This window comes from Crinia signifera, chromosome 5, assembly GCF_055691185.1.
Source record: "Crinia signifera chromosome 5, ASM5569118v1, whole genome shotgun sequence".
In the NCBI taxonomy this organism is placed as follows: Eukaryota; Metazoa; Chordata; class Amphibia; order Anura; family Myobatrachidae; genus Crinia; species Crinia signifera.
This window is the reverse complement of record NC_139221.1, coordinates 198989124-199005064: the sequence shown is the minus strand read 5'-3', so window position 1 is coordinate 199005064 and position 15941 is coordinate 198989124. Positions and strand designations below refer to the sequence as shown.

Here is a 15941-nt window from a genome sequence, read left to right as displayed (position 1 = left end):
TACACCACGCGTCTATGCCGGGTGAACTCGCAAGTGCGAGAGCCGCTCACTATAGCCGCTAAGGAAAAAGAGGTTATTTCACAGATCAAAATGCATTATATGTGGGGAAGGGGAACAGGGGGTGAAGCCACGAAGTGTACGGTCGGCGTACGCTTCGCCAGGGAGCTTCGTCAGGACCAGATGTTTGGAAGCGTGATAGCTAGCGCACAGATTGCACCACTACACACAGGGCAATCTGTGGCTATATATTAGCGCTAACTAGCACTACAACCATATGGATCAATGAAAACCACATCGTTATATATGTGGTGATCGCGGCCAACTTTAAAGTGACGTTAACCCTCTAGGGAAATTAACAGCAATTATATTCTGCTCCTAGATTGGTCCCATACGGATATTTGTGCACTTAAATTATAGGTGTACTTTTTCAGATATATATGTGTGCTAATTACGAACAACAGCACAAATTCTCATATTTTTCTGAAACCATCCAGACAGCGCACTTCTTTGATTAAATTCTCCTCTTCCCTTCCTCATTGAATGAAGGGATTTTCACTTATATGCCGCATATATGAGAAAATAATAAATGAGAAGGAAAACTGGAAACAAATGTAACAACAAGTTAAAACACACTGATCTAAGCAACCCAGTATTAATAATAAAGTTTATTGAAACTTATTCCGGACAGGGGGTCCCACGTTGTGAGGATTTAATTATCCTTTTCATATATATGTCACTATATGTTTGTATGTATGTGTATTGTGTCTGTTTTTATCTCGCCTAATTTTACTAAGAATTAAATAAAAGCTATATTTTATGTATCTTTAATTTGGTGCACCACAAAGAGACATACTTATATAATGGAAGTAAGTGTGTATGCATAGACCGTAGATGTGGTATTATAGTTTAACCAAAATGTTTGAGGGAGCTAAATGTGTATACTAAATGAGATGGATATATGGAGTGACAAGGATGTTGGAACAAGATGGGAATGTTGTGGTGCCCGAATGGGATGGGTGTGGGCACTGAGTGGGATTGGTGCACCACATAACTGCTTAGACCATCAGTTGTATAGACTGCATGTGTGTATTCCAATGAGCACACAAATCTGTGAATTAGCAACTCCACCATTGTGTGAGTGACAGCAATCTCACTCCATATCTGTATTGCGCAAGGAACACGTCTATTAAAGTGCCAGCCTTAATGATCGGAATTTCATTGCTTTTTGGAGTTTGAGTGGAAGAGTTACAACAGGTTTCTGAAATGTCAGATCATGTGTAAGAAGCCGTAATGGGATATGTGAAACCATAAGGTTTTGTCTATGGAATTATACAGACAGGTATGTGGCTATGATGAGACGATTCTGCAAGAATTACTTCATTGGCCACCTGGACCTCCCACTTAACTCGCAAAGTTGGCGGCTTGTTCCGGGGGCACGGGTATGTTGGGAGACTTACCTCCCCTTCTGCAGGGCCGGGAGGGTTATACAATTTTTGGGAGCCTCCTGGTGGATTCTGAAGAGTATGCAGCAGTATGAATTACTCCCACAAGTTCCAGTATAGCATTTCATCATTGTCAAAGTATTTGAAAAACATCCCTATAATACACATTGTTTTTACACAGAAAAAAAAAAAATAGAATAGCAAACTGTTCAATAAACATCACACAAATAAATTGAAAAATAATAAAACAAATATGTCAGGAGCAGGGCATAAATGGATTTGCTAAACTATGAATTCTCTCTTTTTATAGACAAATGAATTTCCAGTGCAAGATGCAGGCTTCCAACCAAGACAAAACATAGTCTGTTCTGTAAATATTTAATGAAGCCCTGAGGATAATAGAAATGTTAGTATTTTGTAGCTCTCCTGCTTGACAGTTATAGTCACACAGCATGAGAAACTACTACTGTGTTATATAACAGCAGCATGAATGTTATCACCTGAAAGGTCAATGGGTTAGGGTGGTGCCATATAAATAATAACCCCCCTATAACTAATGAGTGGATCAAACAGGTTTATGTACAGCGTAAGTTTGTCCCAGTTGCCCGAAGGCAAGATAAATATTGGTGCCCCCCAAATAGCTCAATCAGTAAGGTGTCTGTCCCCTGTAAGACAGGTCATGGGTTCTAATACAGGGTTCTAATACTTGCAAAAATAATGTTGCCTCCCAGAGTTACGCCTCTGTACAGTATGCTATTTTTACATAAACAACCTCACCCGCATAGTGCTAAACTCAGGACTGAAGCTAAGATGGAACCTAGGTGAAAACAACTATTATTGGCTGGTTCATGTCTGTCATGATGAAAACGATTGCACTCACTCATAGGCAGAACTACCATTGGTGCTGCAGGTGCATTGCACCAGGCCCCTGAGGACTAAGGGACCCACTGCTGAGTGTCATATTGTGACCTTGTGTTGGAGTGGAATAGAAGGGCCCAAATTATATTTTTGCACCTGTGCCAACACTGCACAAACTTGTGTAACTTGTGTAAGAGGAAAACTATTTTCTCATCCCTGGAGACTGTTACAAAGTGTTAGCTAGCATACACAAATTCTAAATCATTAAATGGATCCTCTGCTCTTTCCTGATTGTAGTCTGTTCTTTTAAGTGTGTCTTTGCTGTGCATCTCTCAATTGCCACAAAAAGTAGTTGTGTGCTGTGTGATAAAATGATATAAAGAAAAAAATCCAGATACATGGCAATCAGATTAATTCTGTAGATCAATGGAGAACCCCAAACAGTGCACGTTCCAGGGCCCTTATTCAGATCAGATCGCAGTACAAATTTGTTCTCAAAATGGGCAAAACCAGGTGCACTGCAGGTGGGGCAGATGAAACATGTGCAGAGAGAGTTAAATTTGGGTGGGTTGTGTTAAAACTGAAATCTAAATTGCAGTGTAAAAATAATGCAGCCAGTATTTACCCTGCACAGAAATAAAATAACTCACACAAATCGAACTCTCTGTACATGTTACTTCTGCCCCACCTGCAGTGCACATGATTTTGCTCATTTTGAGAACAAATTTGTACTGCGATCAGACCTGAATAAGTGAGTAATGAGTACACCTGTATGTAGGGTGACCAACTCATCCCTTTAATCCGGGACACATATTAATTACACAGGTTCTGTGGCTGGCTTTCACCTGGTTTTAAACTGCCACACCTCAAGACTCCATTTCACCTGGTTTTAAACTGCCACAGAACCTGTGTAATTAATATGTGTCCCGGATTAAAGGGATGAGTTGGTCACCCTACCTGTATGTCTGCTGGCTAACCTGAAAAATGTGAGCTGTTGGGGGTCTTTGAGGACCGACTATAGGGAACCACTGCTCTAGAATAATGACCAAACCTTAATATTGCACACTTATTGGGGTGTTGCACAGAATGTGGTCCTGCATGAGAGCCCTGTTAGGCCACTGGCAAGATAAAGCCAGATGATTATTTTTTTTGGATGACCATCAATGGTTTCATCAACCGATTGTAACCCATATTCCTTGACTAACTGGCCTGTGGATCAATCAGAACCAAGGGGCAAGGCTTCATTGGTGTCTGGTGTGGAACTATGATCCATGTTCCGGCACCTTGGACAAACAAATGAAAAAAAGCTGTGCCATCGATGAAAGGAAATCATCTGCTTCTCCCACACCGATGGCTAAAGAATTTGATTTGAATCCTCGATGGTCAATGGCCAATCCTAGTGTCTAGGTACAGTCTGATACTTATATTTGCCCATGCCTTTACTGCTTAAATGTATTTTTACATAATTTTTTTTATAGAAATGGTGCCGGGGGGTGCCGGGGGGTGCCGGGGGTGCACAGGCACTTCCTAATGACAGGCACCCCCGCACGATTGCAGCCAGGGCTGACATTGCAGTTGAATAGCTTTTTTTTTCCGGGAGTGAAGCAGGGCCGGCTGCAGTGACAGACGTGTCAGAGCTGCAGCAGGCTACAGTACAGACTATATAGTGAGGACCCTGGCTGCCTGTAGGGGGAGCTGAAGTGCTCAGCTCCTCTCAGGCATTACTGAGAAGCGCTGGCCGAGTGGCCGGGGGACTTCTGGGTGTTTGAAATGTGCAGCAGAACCAGGTATTCTGCTTATTGGGAGGTGCTGGAACAGGGGGGCTTGTATGTTTTACGAGCAGTCTATGACTTAAAGGAGGAGGGGGAAGGTAGAAAACATTGTGATTATATTGTTTTTTAATGATGCTGGCTGCTTTTTATTGTTTTGTCAAAAAGGTGTGTGTGTATCAGCTTTTTGTATGTATACTGTGTGTGTGCATAGTGTGTATGTGGGTGTGTGTGTGTGTGTGTGTGTGTGGGGGGGGGGGGGGGGGCTCTGTGTATACTACAGTACATTGTGTGTGCATGCTGTGCCTGTATGTATACTATGTGTTCATATGTGTGGGTTGTGTATATCTGTGTATATGTATAGTGTGTGTGTGTGTGTGCATAGAGGGGCTGTGTGTAAATATTGTATATTGTGCATACATACATATATAAATAGCCACACTGACCCAGCACTCCAGTTAAACACCAAACAATGCCTCGGTGACCGCTCACATGCACATGGGCAAGAAATAGACAATGATGTCCTGGAGGGAGAGGCGGGAGCGGCACTCTGCAAGACTTTCAGGCAAGATAAGTATCACATAACCAAAGCTGTGTATGTTTACTATGCGTGTGTGGAGGGGGGCTCTGTATGTGTATACTATGTGTGTGCACGTGTTGGCTGTGTGTGTGTCGGCTGTGTGTATGTATACTGTGTCATACTTGCTTACAGTCCCAGAATGGATGGGAGGCTCATAAAAATTGGGAACTATTCCTGGCTCCTTGCCTTCTGGAAGAGTAGTATGCTTTGTTGGAAACATGTTATGATGTTATTTCAGTATTAAAATGTTTGTGTGTGTGTGTGTATGTATGAACAGAAACCCCCTCCCGAGAATCCTACATTTGCTCCTGGGTACTAGGGGTACAAGTGTCCCAGCCCTGCCACTCTGAAGAGAAGGGAGGGCACGGGCCGCTGTACCTGAAACACCGCCCGCCGCAGCCTCCTTCCCTTTTGAGCCGCTGGCCGGATGCTACCTGCCGCTGACAAGTAAAGTAGCTTCAGTGTGCGGCGTGCAGCATCTGGCCAGTGGCTCAAAAGGGAAGGTGGCTGCGGCTCCGGTGGGCATCTGACAAGAAGAGCGCCCAGCACTAACCGGAAGTGTGCATTCCGGGAGCGCTGACGTGCAGTGCGCACCCCCAGCAATGAGCATTAAACTTCCCCTGTCAACAAGGATTTAACCACCCTCTTCCCAGGGAGCATGAAACCCATGGTAAGGAGCATGTGACTCTTGGCAGTTAGCATTTCACACCCCTTCCCCCACATGGCATAATCTGAGGCGTAATGTGTAATGGCCATCACGGTGTGAGGCATAGCGTGTAAGGTGCATCATGTTGTAAGGGGTAACATGTAATGGGCATCACAGTGTGAGAATTAAGGTGTTTGTCATAACATATAATGGGCATTATGGAATGTGGTATACTATGTAATGGCTGTGTTATGTGTATTATGCACTACGGTGTAAAATTTTGGCGTGCACTGTCCCTATTGCCCCTATTTCACTAGCATTTTTCAAGCCTTGTGTAATGGGCATTACGTTGTGTGGAATGGGCATTACTGTGTGTGGCATGTGTGATGAGCATTATTGTGCGTGGCATTGTGTCTAATGGGAATTGCAGTGTGTTGCATTATGAGTAATAATAGGCGATGATGGACACGCCCAGTAGGCAGTGATGGACACGCCCCTCCACTAGTGCACCCCCATAAAAAATGGGCTGCGCACACCTATGTAAGTACTAGTAAGAAATGCATAAATACATCCAATGATACCACCATTACTACCTTGACAGTGTGATCTCCTTTTACAATAGCAGTATATTTGGAATTCACATTTGAGTGTAAAGGAATTATGTCATACAATATTAAAGTCAGCAATTTTAATATATTGACCACTGGTTACATTTTAAGTATTACATCACCATAGATGCTTATTTGTGTACACAACCATTCAAAAGTTTGGGGTCACTTAGAAATGTCCTTATTTTTGAAAGTTACTAAGGCCCTTATTCTGGTTGGTGCGGTAATATCCGCGTGCGTTCGTGCCGCCGATGTTTTGTGTCTGCGCATGTGCAGAGGCGTCTCTGCGCATGTGCGAGCGGGGCGTACGGCCAAATCCCGCATGAAATGTGAACACTCCGAACAGGGGGTGGAGAGGGGCGTGAAGGGCTATTTGGGCTCATTACCATATGCATACGCCCCGCGTTTCATGGGCGTTCCCATGCAAACGCTGGGTGTACGTATGGTAATGCGGCCGTGACGCACGTGTAGGGGGCGGACATATGACATCCCCGGATGTCAGCTGCCCGCCCAGATCCCTGCTTTTGCATGGAAAAATGTCCGTGTGGTCTGAGGTTGCGGGAGCTGGTGGACCATTCGGTCCTGCATTCGATGGTCTGCGACCATAGAATGATGGGGGAGTTTCCCTGAGATGGAGGAGGCGTATTCCGTGAAAAATACACGTGCAGTCCGTTCGGCCAGCATCTTACCGTGTACGGACGGAGTTGGCGATCCGTATGGAAGGCGGGGTTTCGGCCGCACGGTCCTGGCCGCATATTCGGATCCGGCCGCACCGATCAGAATAAGGCCCTAAATGCAAATGTCTGGTCCATTTCCAGCAGCCATCACTCCAGTGGTCTAATGGTACATTGTGTTTGCTAATCGCACAAAAGCCCATCAAAATGGCTTCTGCAATGTACTTTGCGTTTGAGCTGTAACAGTTTTTAGCCCAGAAACTCTCCACACCACCCCCAGTCCATAGCTGCTCCCACCACCAAATTGAATAAGTGCATGGGCACCTTTAGACTGTTTTCCGAAGGAAGTTTAGTATCACGCAGCACCACATACTCACTGGCAGTTGCAGCATTGCAGAAATATTTTGCTACTAAAAGTCTTGGTTATGTTGTTTGTAGACATTAAAACACAGAGATCTATTTCTCTCTTTTTAGTTTCTATACATAAGTGCAACCAGTTTGAGTCCTGGGACTACAATTACATGTACTGGAAACTGAAGAAGGAAGGTAGCAGTGCTGTGGAGCAGATGTAGCCCTGCTCATTACAGCTCACCATGAATACCACATTGGGATCACTGCAATGATTACTTTTGCTGCGGTTTTATCACACTCCTAATGACTTACAATTTGTAATAAATTAAATATGCAAACATACATCCCAACATGACCCTCTTCTGGTGGCACACAATGCTCTGTCCCTGTTTTGCCTCTTAATGTATTATTGCCATATCCTGTGTTGAAATACCTTTCTTATTACTTTATAGGTTTAACCTAGGTGATAGCAATCATAAATTAACCCCTTGAGGGCCAACATTGCTGTGAAAGATTTGCAAAATATATGCTAAAAATGTGCCAGGGCCGGAGTTAGGGTTGCCACCTCACTCATCATCAGAATCCGGGTGACTGGAAAAGCCTACTGGAGGGTTGCCACCAATTCCGGGAGAATCCCAGAAATCCGGGAATATGTTTCACTTTAGTTATTGCCGGCAAATGATCTGAAGTAAATGAATTGAAGTTTAGTTAAATATTGCACCCAAAAACAGTTTAGTTAAATATTGCACCTCGCTGTGAGCGATGCTAGCATTTTTAGCAGATGGCACTCAAAGGGTTAAGAAGTAATTCCAGGAACAGAGCATTCTGTGTCTCCTGGAATGAGTCATGTTGGGAGGTATATGCAAAAACCTGAAATTTTTCTAGGTCAGTCAAGCATCCATCTTACTGAAATAGTTGTAAAATCACTTACTTAATTTGTTGCATTTTAATCTGCTGCTCTCTAGTGGCAATGCTGTGTATGACATCTGGTACTTCAAACCCCATCTTATGAAGGTATTTGGTTTCGTACAAAACTTCCAAAACGATGGGATCCAGATTTACGTATAACTCCTGAAAAAAAGTGATATGCAATGTTGTTACCCATTCATTAAGATCCACATAACAAAGTGTTAATAGCATAGTTATTGGTATATATTAGTTTTAGAAAAATGTATGATTGTTTTGTAAATACGAGCACTTTTCTTAAAATAAGTAAGTTTCATTTATATAGCGCACTTTCTCCAACAGGACTCAAGGCGCTTTACATACATTAAAAAACAATGCACATAATACTGAGGATGTTGGTGGTACAGTAACAGACACGTCACAGACAAAAGAAACCCTTGAGCACACAGCCTACTTTTTAAATCTAGTTTCAGGGAGATTATAGTTGCGCACCATTGAGGGGGCGTGTAATGCTCCACCCAAAGGGAGTGTCTAGTTCCATATATGGAGAGATTATGAAAAGAGATTGTGAACGTGGCTCCTAGAAACGTGGTTGTGTAATTTAAAATTACTTATATCCAAATGGAGATGAGCCCCAAAGCAGTTGGTAAGAGCTACTATACTTTCTAAAGTGCTGGGAAATGGTGCTGATGATTGAATGTAGATGTATCTATCTTTCATTCCTTTTTTCCCAAAAAATGTAACAGTGTAATGTGGGCTAGGTGAAATGAGGGAGATTGCTAGACTAATGAGGGAGAGAGGGAGATTGCGGCTATTTCAGGGAGTCTCCTGCAGAATGCAGGAGGGTAGGCAACTATGGAACACAGTATGCATAATGCAGGATTGGTGCAGCATTTTGGATAATAACTTCCATGGGTTGTGTACTCCACCCTGACAAGGTACCAGGTGCGACCGCCATTTTAGGTGCTCTGCGTAGGATTATCCTGGGTGGAAGAGATTACCCCTAAAAGAAATTACCCAAAATGGGTGATTTCAGTGTATACCCAGGTCGATATTTTCATTCCATCCACAAGTGCACCAGATGAGGCAGCCATGGTGGGCGCACTATGAAAGTTACACTGTAGGAGGCGAGCCTTACAAGGACCTAATGCATATATTGGAAAGCAAATATGTAGTTTTAATCTCTGAGAACCCCAAACCCTTGCTTTTTTATATGGTTCAATAAGTTTATTAGTAATGTTTTCATACTTCTGCACTAAAACAGATACACAGTTTTGCGCATAATAAATGTAGCAGTGCTGATTCAGAGTTGAACTCAAGAGATATATAAGAGATATATATTATGGCATATGCAGGACCTGAAGCAGGGCCGGATTATAAAGGGGGCACAGGGGGTCAGTACCCCTGGGCCCCCCTCTATCTAGGGACCACCTGTGGTTGGCATGTATTTTTCAAATTTCAAATTTTTCAAATGCTTTTGTGCATGGGAGTGGGGGTAGTGCTGCAGCTTCACCTATCTGCCAATGATTAATGGTGCTGAGCATCAGGTGCCAAGGCACACTGACAGCATAAGTGTGCAGTGCATTACTGGGAGTTGGCTAAATCCCATAATACTTTGGACATGAGGTCAGAGGCTGAGAGGCTTGTGCTGTGCTCTGCTTGGTGGAGCTCATCATATGCTTCTCAGGCCCATGAAGGTTAGCAGCAGCAGCAGCTGCCTTGTCATGGGAGGGTTTGTAATCAGAGGCAGCGCAGAGCCTGTCAGTGCTCCTACAAAATAAGGTACAGAGGGGCAAACACAGACATTTCATGTGGTATATATATATATATATATATATATATATATATATATATATATATATATATATATATATTAATCCCCCCTGCAGTTGACCATTGACCAAGTTTATACTGCTTTTACTCTGTGTTTTCACAGTGTAATATTGTCCTGTGCACTTTGCGGCCAGTAATAACAAGTAGGAGGGGACCCCCCTTTCTAAAGTGCCCCAGGCCCCCCCCAAAGGCTTAATCCAGCTCTGATCTGAAGTCATATATAATTGCATATGCAGTGCCTGATTCAAATGTAGACACAGCTGCTATGTGTTAATAGATGCCTCGTGCCTGCTTGTGAGATCCCCTAGCATCAAATCCCTTGGGAGAACATCGGCCCATCACCCGGCAGCCGAGATCCCACCACAAGGTAGTCAAGCCTGGTAATGGAGGTTGTCAGGGCTTGCATCTGGATAGCAGCCTACAGGGGATATGATGGAAGTTGGAGACTGTGGGATTTAGGGCCTTATTCTGGCTCACTCCATAAGACAGCATGACAGTGCATGTACTGTAACTCCATTGCAACAAGCATGTTAACCCCTGGCAGAGCATAAAACTCCCGGCAGAGCATGCAACCCCATGGCAACAAGCATGTTAACCCCTGGCAGAGCATGTAACTCCGGGCAGAGCATGTAAACCCATGGCAACAAGCATGTTAACCCCTGGCATCAAACATGAAACCCATAGCAATGAGCATTTAGGTAAGCAGAACTTATTTGTCATACAATGTGTGGTATTATATGCAATAGGCATTACAGTGTATTGCATAATATGTAATGAGCATTATGGTGCATGGAATAACATGTAATGGGCATTATGGCATGTGGTAAAATATGTAATAGGTATTACGGTGTATGGCATAATGTGTACTGGGCTCTACAGTGTGTGGCATAACATGTAATGGGCATTATGGCATGTAGTACAATATGTAATGGGTGTTTGACATGTGTAATAGGCATGTGTAAAAGGCACGCACTGTCCCTGCATACGCCTTGGGAGCAGCAGCAGAACAACAGGTCCGCAGACCCAGGGGTGGCTTGGGGAAGGCAGCACCGGCAGAGTGTGCGAGGAGCTTAGTCCATGGGGGCCCCAGGAAATTGTTTTACCAGGGCCCAGGATTTCTCTTGGTGTCCCTGCCAATAACCAAAGAAGACTGTCCAGCTGGGTATTTGGGAGTGTGGATACAGTACCTCAATTGTTGTCAGATTCTCAGACCAGCTTGGCAATAGTGTAGATGTTTATGAAGGACACGGTGTGCAAGTTTTTTCATTCTTTTATATACAAAAACTCAGAGGGAGGCAGTTATGCACATTAGGTGTGATGTGCAAGTGTCAGCGTGATGGGCTCCTTGTTATCAGCAGTTGAATTTATTATATAGATTGGGTGTTCAATGTTTACACAGTGGCAATAAAATTATAGTTTCCTTATTTTACTAATCACAAGACTAGAGTTTCCAATGTAAAGGGGTGTACACACAGTAAATATTGGCAGTAGATTGGCAGTCAAGATCTCTTAGAAGGTTATTGTCAGGAATCACTGCACACGTCTGCGACTGCGTCCCTTACCATCATGCTGGTGGGTCTTGCGACGCAGGTCCCTGGTCAGCGCTGTACCCAATCTCTCTCCATGGCGAGATGTTCATGATGTTCCCCCGGGGCCTAGTCGGTGTCCCATGCTGATCCCAAGCCTGTCCCATGCTGTATGGGAGCCACCATGACACTTGGAGTCAGTCACATGACAGTTTGCTCCAATGATTTCCCTGTGACCTTGATTGTCTGACCTGTGCACTTGATCATGTGATCAAGGTGTGCACAGGTACTTCCTGGGGTTAATTGATGATGTGACTGGCAGCAAATCACAGAGAGGCAGGGGTGATATAGGTCAGGCCTCTGGCACTTCCTCCTTGCCTTGAACAACTTGTCTGATCCCTGAGTGATTCCCCAGAGGACAGCATTCTAGGCTCCAGTTTCCTTGTTCCAGCGTTACAAGTCTCAGTTCGCCTGTGATCTGCTGCTGCTGCTGCTAACCAGCTCCCTGGATAACCCTTCATCTGCCACACTGTCTTCCAGCTATTTCCATCTGCAGCTTCCATTAGAAGTAGTCTGTGCCTTCCAGCCTACCACCAAGCCAAGATCACTACTAACTTCCAAGCCATCTACACAATCATTGACTCCTTAGTCGACATGGGCATCAACTCCCAAGTCAACGCAGTCCACGCTCCAGGCCATTATCATCCACAGCTCCCAGGCTGACACAATCCACAACTCCCAGGCTTACACAGTCCACAGCTCCCAGGCCGACACAGTCCACGGCTCCCAAGCCAAGAGTATATACCACAGTCTCAAGTCCTCATCCATCACCCCTTATCCATTGGTGATAGGCCAGTTAGATGAGGGAACTCTGACAGAGGGTCGCAACCTGTCCACCAATTGCAGCGGAGTCCAAACCTCTGTGCGGGGGTCCCCGGTGAAAACCATCGGTGGGGTCAGACTCCGCGCCTCTGATCAGAGTCATTTCACCTCCCCCACCTAGCTGTGTCCACAGTGCCCAGTGACATATGAACTGTCATTATTTAAAGTGTCCTGCGTTGCAGTACCCAGAGCCAGGGCCGTCTTAACATTAGTGAGGGCCCCCGAGCAAAACTTATTCACTGGGCCCCTCCCATGAACTAGTTTGCCAGGAGGACCCCCGGCAGCTTCCCCGGACAGCCTTCCCACCCTGTGAATTAGTTTGCCAAGACACATAGAGTGTGGGCACAGTCACCCAGCATCGGGGATACCTGGAAACTGCAAAGGAATACCCTGCACTATGCACAGCAGCACAGATGTGTCACCCGCAGCACACAGAGCTGTGTTAGTGGATAACGCACCTGGCAGCGCTGCAGAATCACTCACCTCGCCCAGGAGACACTAGCACCATACAGGCTGCACCAGGAGCTGGCTACTCCCGGAATAGGACCGCGCTGCTGCTGGGTGCATGAGCCGGCTATATGCAGCACTGACACTCCAGCCATACAGACGCTGGAGGTGGGGACACAGGGAGGAGGAAGAGCAGCCAGCCGTCCGGAAACTAGAAGACTATGCGCCCGAACCCCACAGCCCGGATCCCCGCCATCTATCCCATTGGGTTGGGACCCTAGGTCCAAGGGCCCCATGGCATGTGCCCATCATGCCCAATGGGAAAGACGGCCCTACCCAGAGCCCTCCACCGGCTCACTACAGCAACAGCCAGGGACACCTAATACCCGAACCCTGGCAGTTATCCAAAATATCCCGTTGTTTCTCCTGCTTAGAATAGATGCTAACAAGTTTACATATGGTGCAAATCTTCTAAGTGATTTTGACTACATGATCTCCAACCAGTATCAAAGACAGTCAATGTCTTTTATCTGCAAAAGGGGAAAAAAATGATTCCATGGCGAGCGTCCATCTAATGATTTCTCCCCCATGCGCCCACATGTGTATGCGAATGCACTTGCTTGCATGCTAGAGAGCTAATCTGGACGGCGGGAGAGGGCGGGTGTGTGGCGTGGCAGCAGGCGGCATTTACCTGCTCGCTAGGCTGCGAATATATGCAGCCTAGCGAACAGGTCTGAATCAGGCACCTAGTTAAAACTCGCTTAGTCCAAATTGTCCATTAGCCAATATCTCACCGTGTGTTCACGAGTTAAGATCCAAAATCTATAATATATCAGATGAAATTACCTTTGTGTCTGGATGTCTAACCAGCAGCGAAGCATGCAGTCCAGTTTTGGCCAGTTCCGCACATTTGCACCATCCTCTGTAATACACTAGCTCAAACTCCATAAGGACAGCAGCAATTTTGTTGTAGCTCCGGATGATTTTTTTCATTTCTAAACCCTAATTGGGGAATCAATACATTAAATGTTACTTTTTCTTTTCTGATTTTATTTAAATTTTATTGTAAAATGCAAATACACAATGAAAAATCAGCAAAACCGCCACATAATGGTAAATAAGTTTCCCAGCCAGAGAGTGCAGGTAACATGCTATACCATTCACTACCCTAGATTTCTGAGACAATATATTAACTACCCATGAATATTATGTATCATGTATTGTATCCCCAGGTATAGATCTATAGGGAACCTCAGCAAATATCTGCTGCAGTCTACTGCTTTGTTGCCCTAGTAGTTTTCGCCATATGAAGATGATAAAATATATAAACATATTTTTATGTCTACATATCAATAACTTACCTGCAAGAGTTCAGTTTTTGTTTTGAGAAATTTCATTGGCTGGTCAATTTTTCTGTAGAGTTGCCTAGCCCACATAATTTTGCCCGTTATCTACAAACAATCAGAAAGTGTAAAAGTTAAATACAAAGAAAACAAGGTATCTGGATGGCTGCCAGACAAGGTCTAGGTCAACACCAAAAGTGAACATGCAGAAGGATGACATTGACATGGTCAACACAAGCAAAAAAAAAAGGTTGTCATGGCAATGGTGGACACGTGAAAAAGGTTGACAAGTTTTTTACGATTTCTTTAAATTTTTGGGACTTTTTCATTCTTTACCATCCATGTGGACTCTTATTGGGAATGGTGACATGTGCCAAGTACAGCTGTATAGGAGTGAGACACCTGGCCTGAAGCATAGCTCACAAACATTATTTGGGGATCCATGTACTCAGTGGTCATCATTGACACCAAAAAAATTGTGAAAAATTTATGTCAAACTTTTCCATGTAAACATTTTGCCTGTGTCTGCCTTTTGTCAATAATGACCTTGTGCACATCAACCTTTTTTTCAATAATGACCTTGTGCATCACAACCTTTTGGTTTCCACCTATTGACTGCAGACCTAAACATTGTATATGAGCTGCTCCAAAACCTGAAAACATAGAGTAACAACTTTATTTAGCCATGTACAAATATTATTAGGGGGATATTCAATCTCCGTCGAGCATCTCCCGTGGGGGAGATGCTCGACGGGCCCTATTCAATGCTGTCTTCCCTGACAGCATTGAACAGGGTTTCCTGGCAGAACGAGCCCGACATCTCTAGCTGTCGGGCTCGTTCTGCCGAGAACAGCCGGGAAGTGACGAGCTGCCGGCTGCATCTCGTCACTTCCCGGCCGCAACTCGCGGCCACGCCCCCTTTTCACTCCCCGGCAGACGGGACATTGAATCCCACCTGCGTGTTCTCGCTCGAGCTGACCGAGAACGGGACTGGGTCACGACGGGCGAGCAAGCTCGCCTGCCGTGACCTGAAGATTGAATATCCCCCTTAATCTGTAATATGTCATTGGTAGTGTTTATACTCACCGGGGGCACATTTCGTGGTGTCGGAGGACTATCTTTATGCTTCTGGTAAAGTTTTCGTACCATATCTAAATCACGGCTGTATCTCTGCAGAACTACCATATATTTTTCAGCAAAGTCAAGATGGTCCTTTCCAATTCGCTCAAATTTCAGTAACAGATTCACCATCTGTTCAGTCTTTTTATCAAAAGTAAAAAAAAACAGCCTCAATTAAAAAAAATTTAAGTTTGAATTGTTATTTACCAAATTATGAAAAGCACTAAGCTAACATTTTGATGTTGAAGCAATTTATCACATTAGGTTCAGACTCAAAGGGTGGTATTCAATGCCGCCAGCGAGGGGGTTTGTGAGGTGAGTATGTCTTGTTTTCGGTGAGAATCGCCGAAAACAAGCCATCCTCGCCATCAAACCCCTCGCCGGCCGCTCGCTGTGTTCAATTTTTCTGGGGAAATCCTCACCATCCTCTGACGGATTCCCTTAAATGGTGAGGTTTGCCGCAAATGCAGTGGGCTCGCTGCATTTTGTGGTGAGCCCCACCATTTTGATGGCCGTACTCGCTATTTCCCATTCGCTGAAAAGAACCAGCATGGTGGAAACGGCGAGTGAAGAGGGATGGGTTGAATAATGATGGCAAGCTATAGGCACTGCTCACCGTCACAGCTCTCCGGCAGAGAATTGAATATACCCCAATGGGTCTACTAATAAAGGGTTACAAATTGTTGAAAAAATCAGCACTTCTGATTTTTTTTTATGCTCAAAATTTAACAGAGCAAAACACAGCCAACAAGATCATTACCTCTTTACATTTGGGATATAAACAATCTGATGCTAAGTAAATAAACCCCTAACAATTTAAAAATTCTTTAGAAAGTGTTCTTTATGTCAGTATGTTAATATGTTAATATGAAAGAATCTTTTGCTTCTCTATTAAATCCCCTACCTCCCTAAAATCATTGCTCATATAAATACAAACATGTATCAGGATGGTGTATG

General features: G+C 44.4%; 1 protein-coding gene across 1 annotated transcript in view; it reads right to left on the bottom strand.

Moving 5' to 3' along the window:
• LOC146080772 (dynein axonemal heavy chain 5-like) overlaps positions 1-15941 on the bottom strand; it is a 357582-nt gene that overhangs the window by 282323 nt on the left and 59318 nt on the right. The window contains exons 17-20 of the mRNA XM_083188420.1: positions 14952-15125; positions 13884-13973; positions 13369-13524; positions 7860-7999 (exon numbers count right to left, since the gene is read on the bottom strand). Of these exons, the coding sequence (XP_083044546.1) occupies positions 7860-7999; positions 13369-13524; positions 13884-13973; positions 14952-15125 (560 nt within the window). The remainder of the gene's footprint in view (positions 1-7859; positions 8000-13368; positions 13525-13883; positions 13974-14951; positions 15126-15941) is intronic.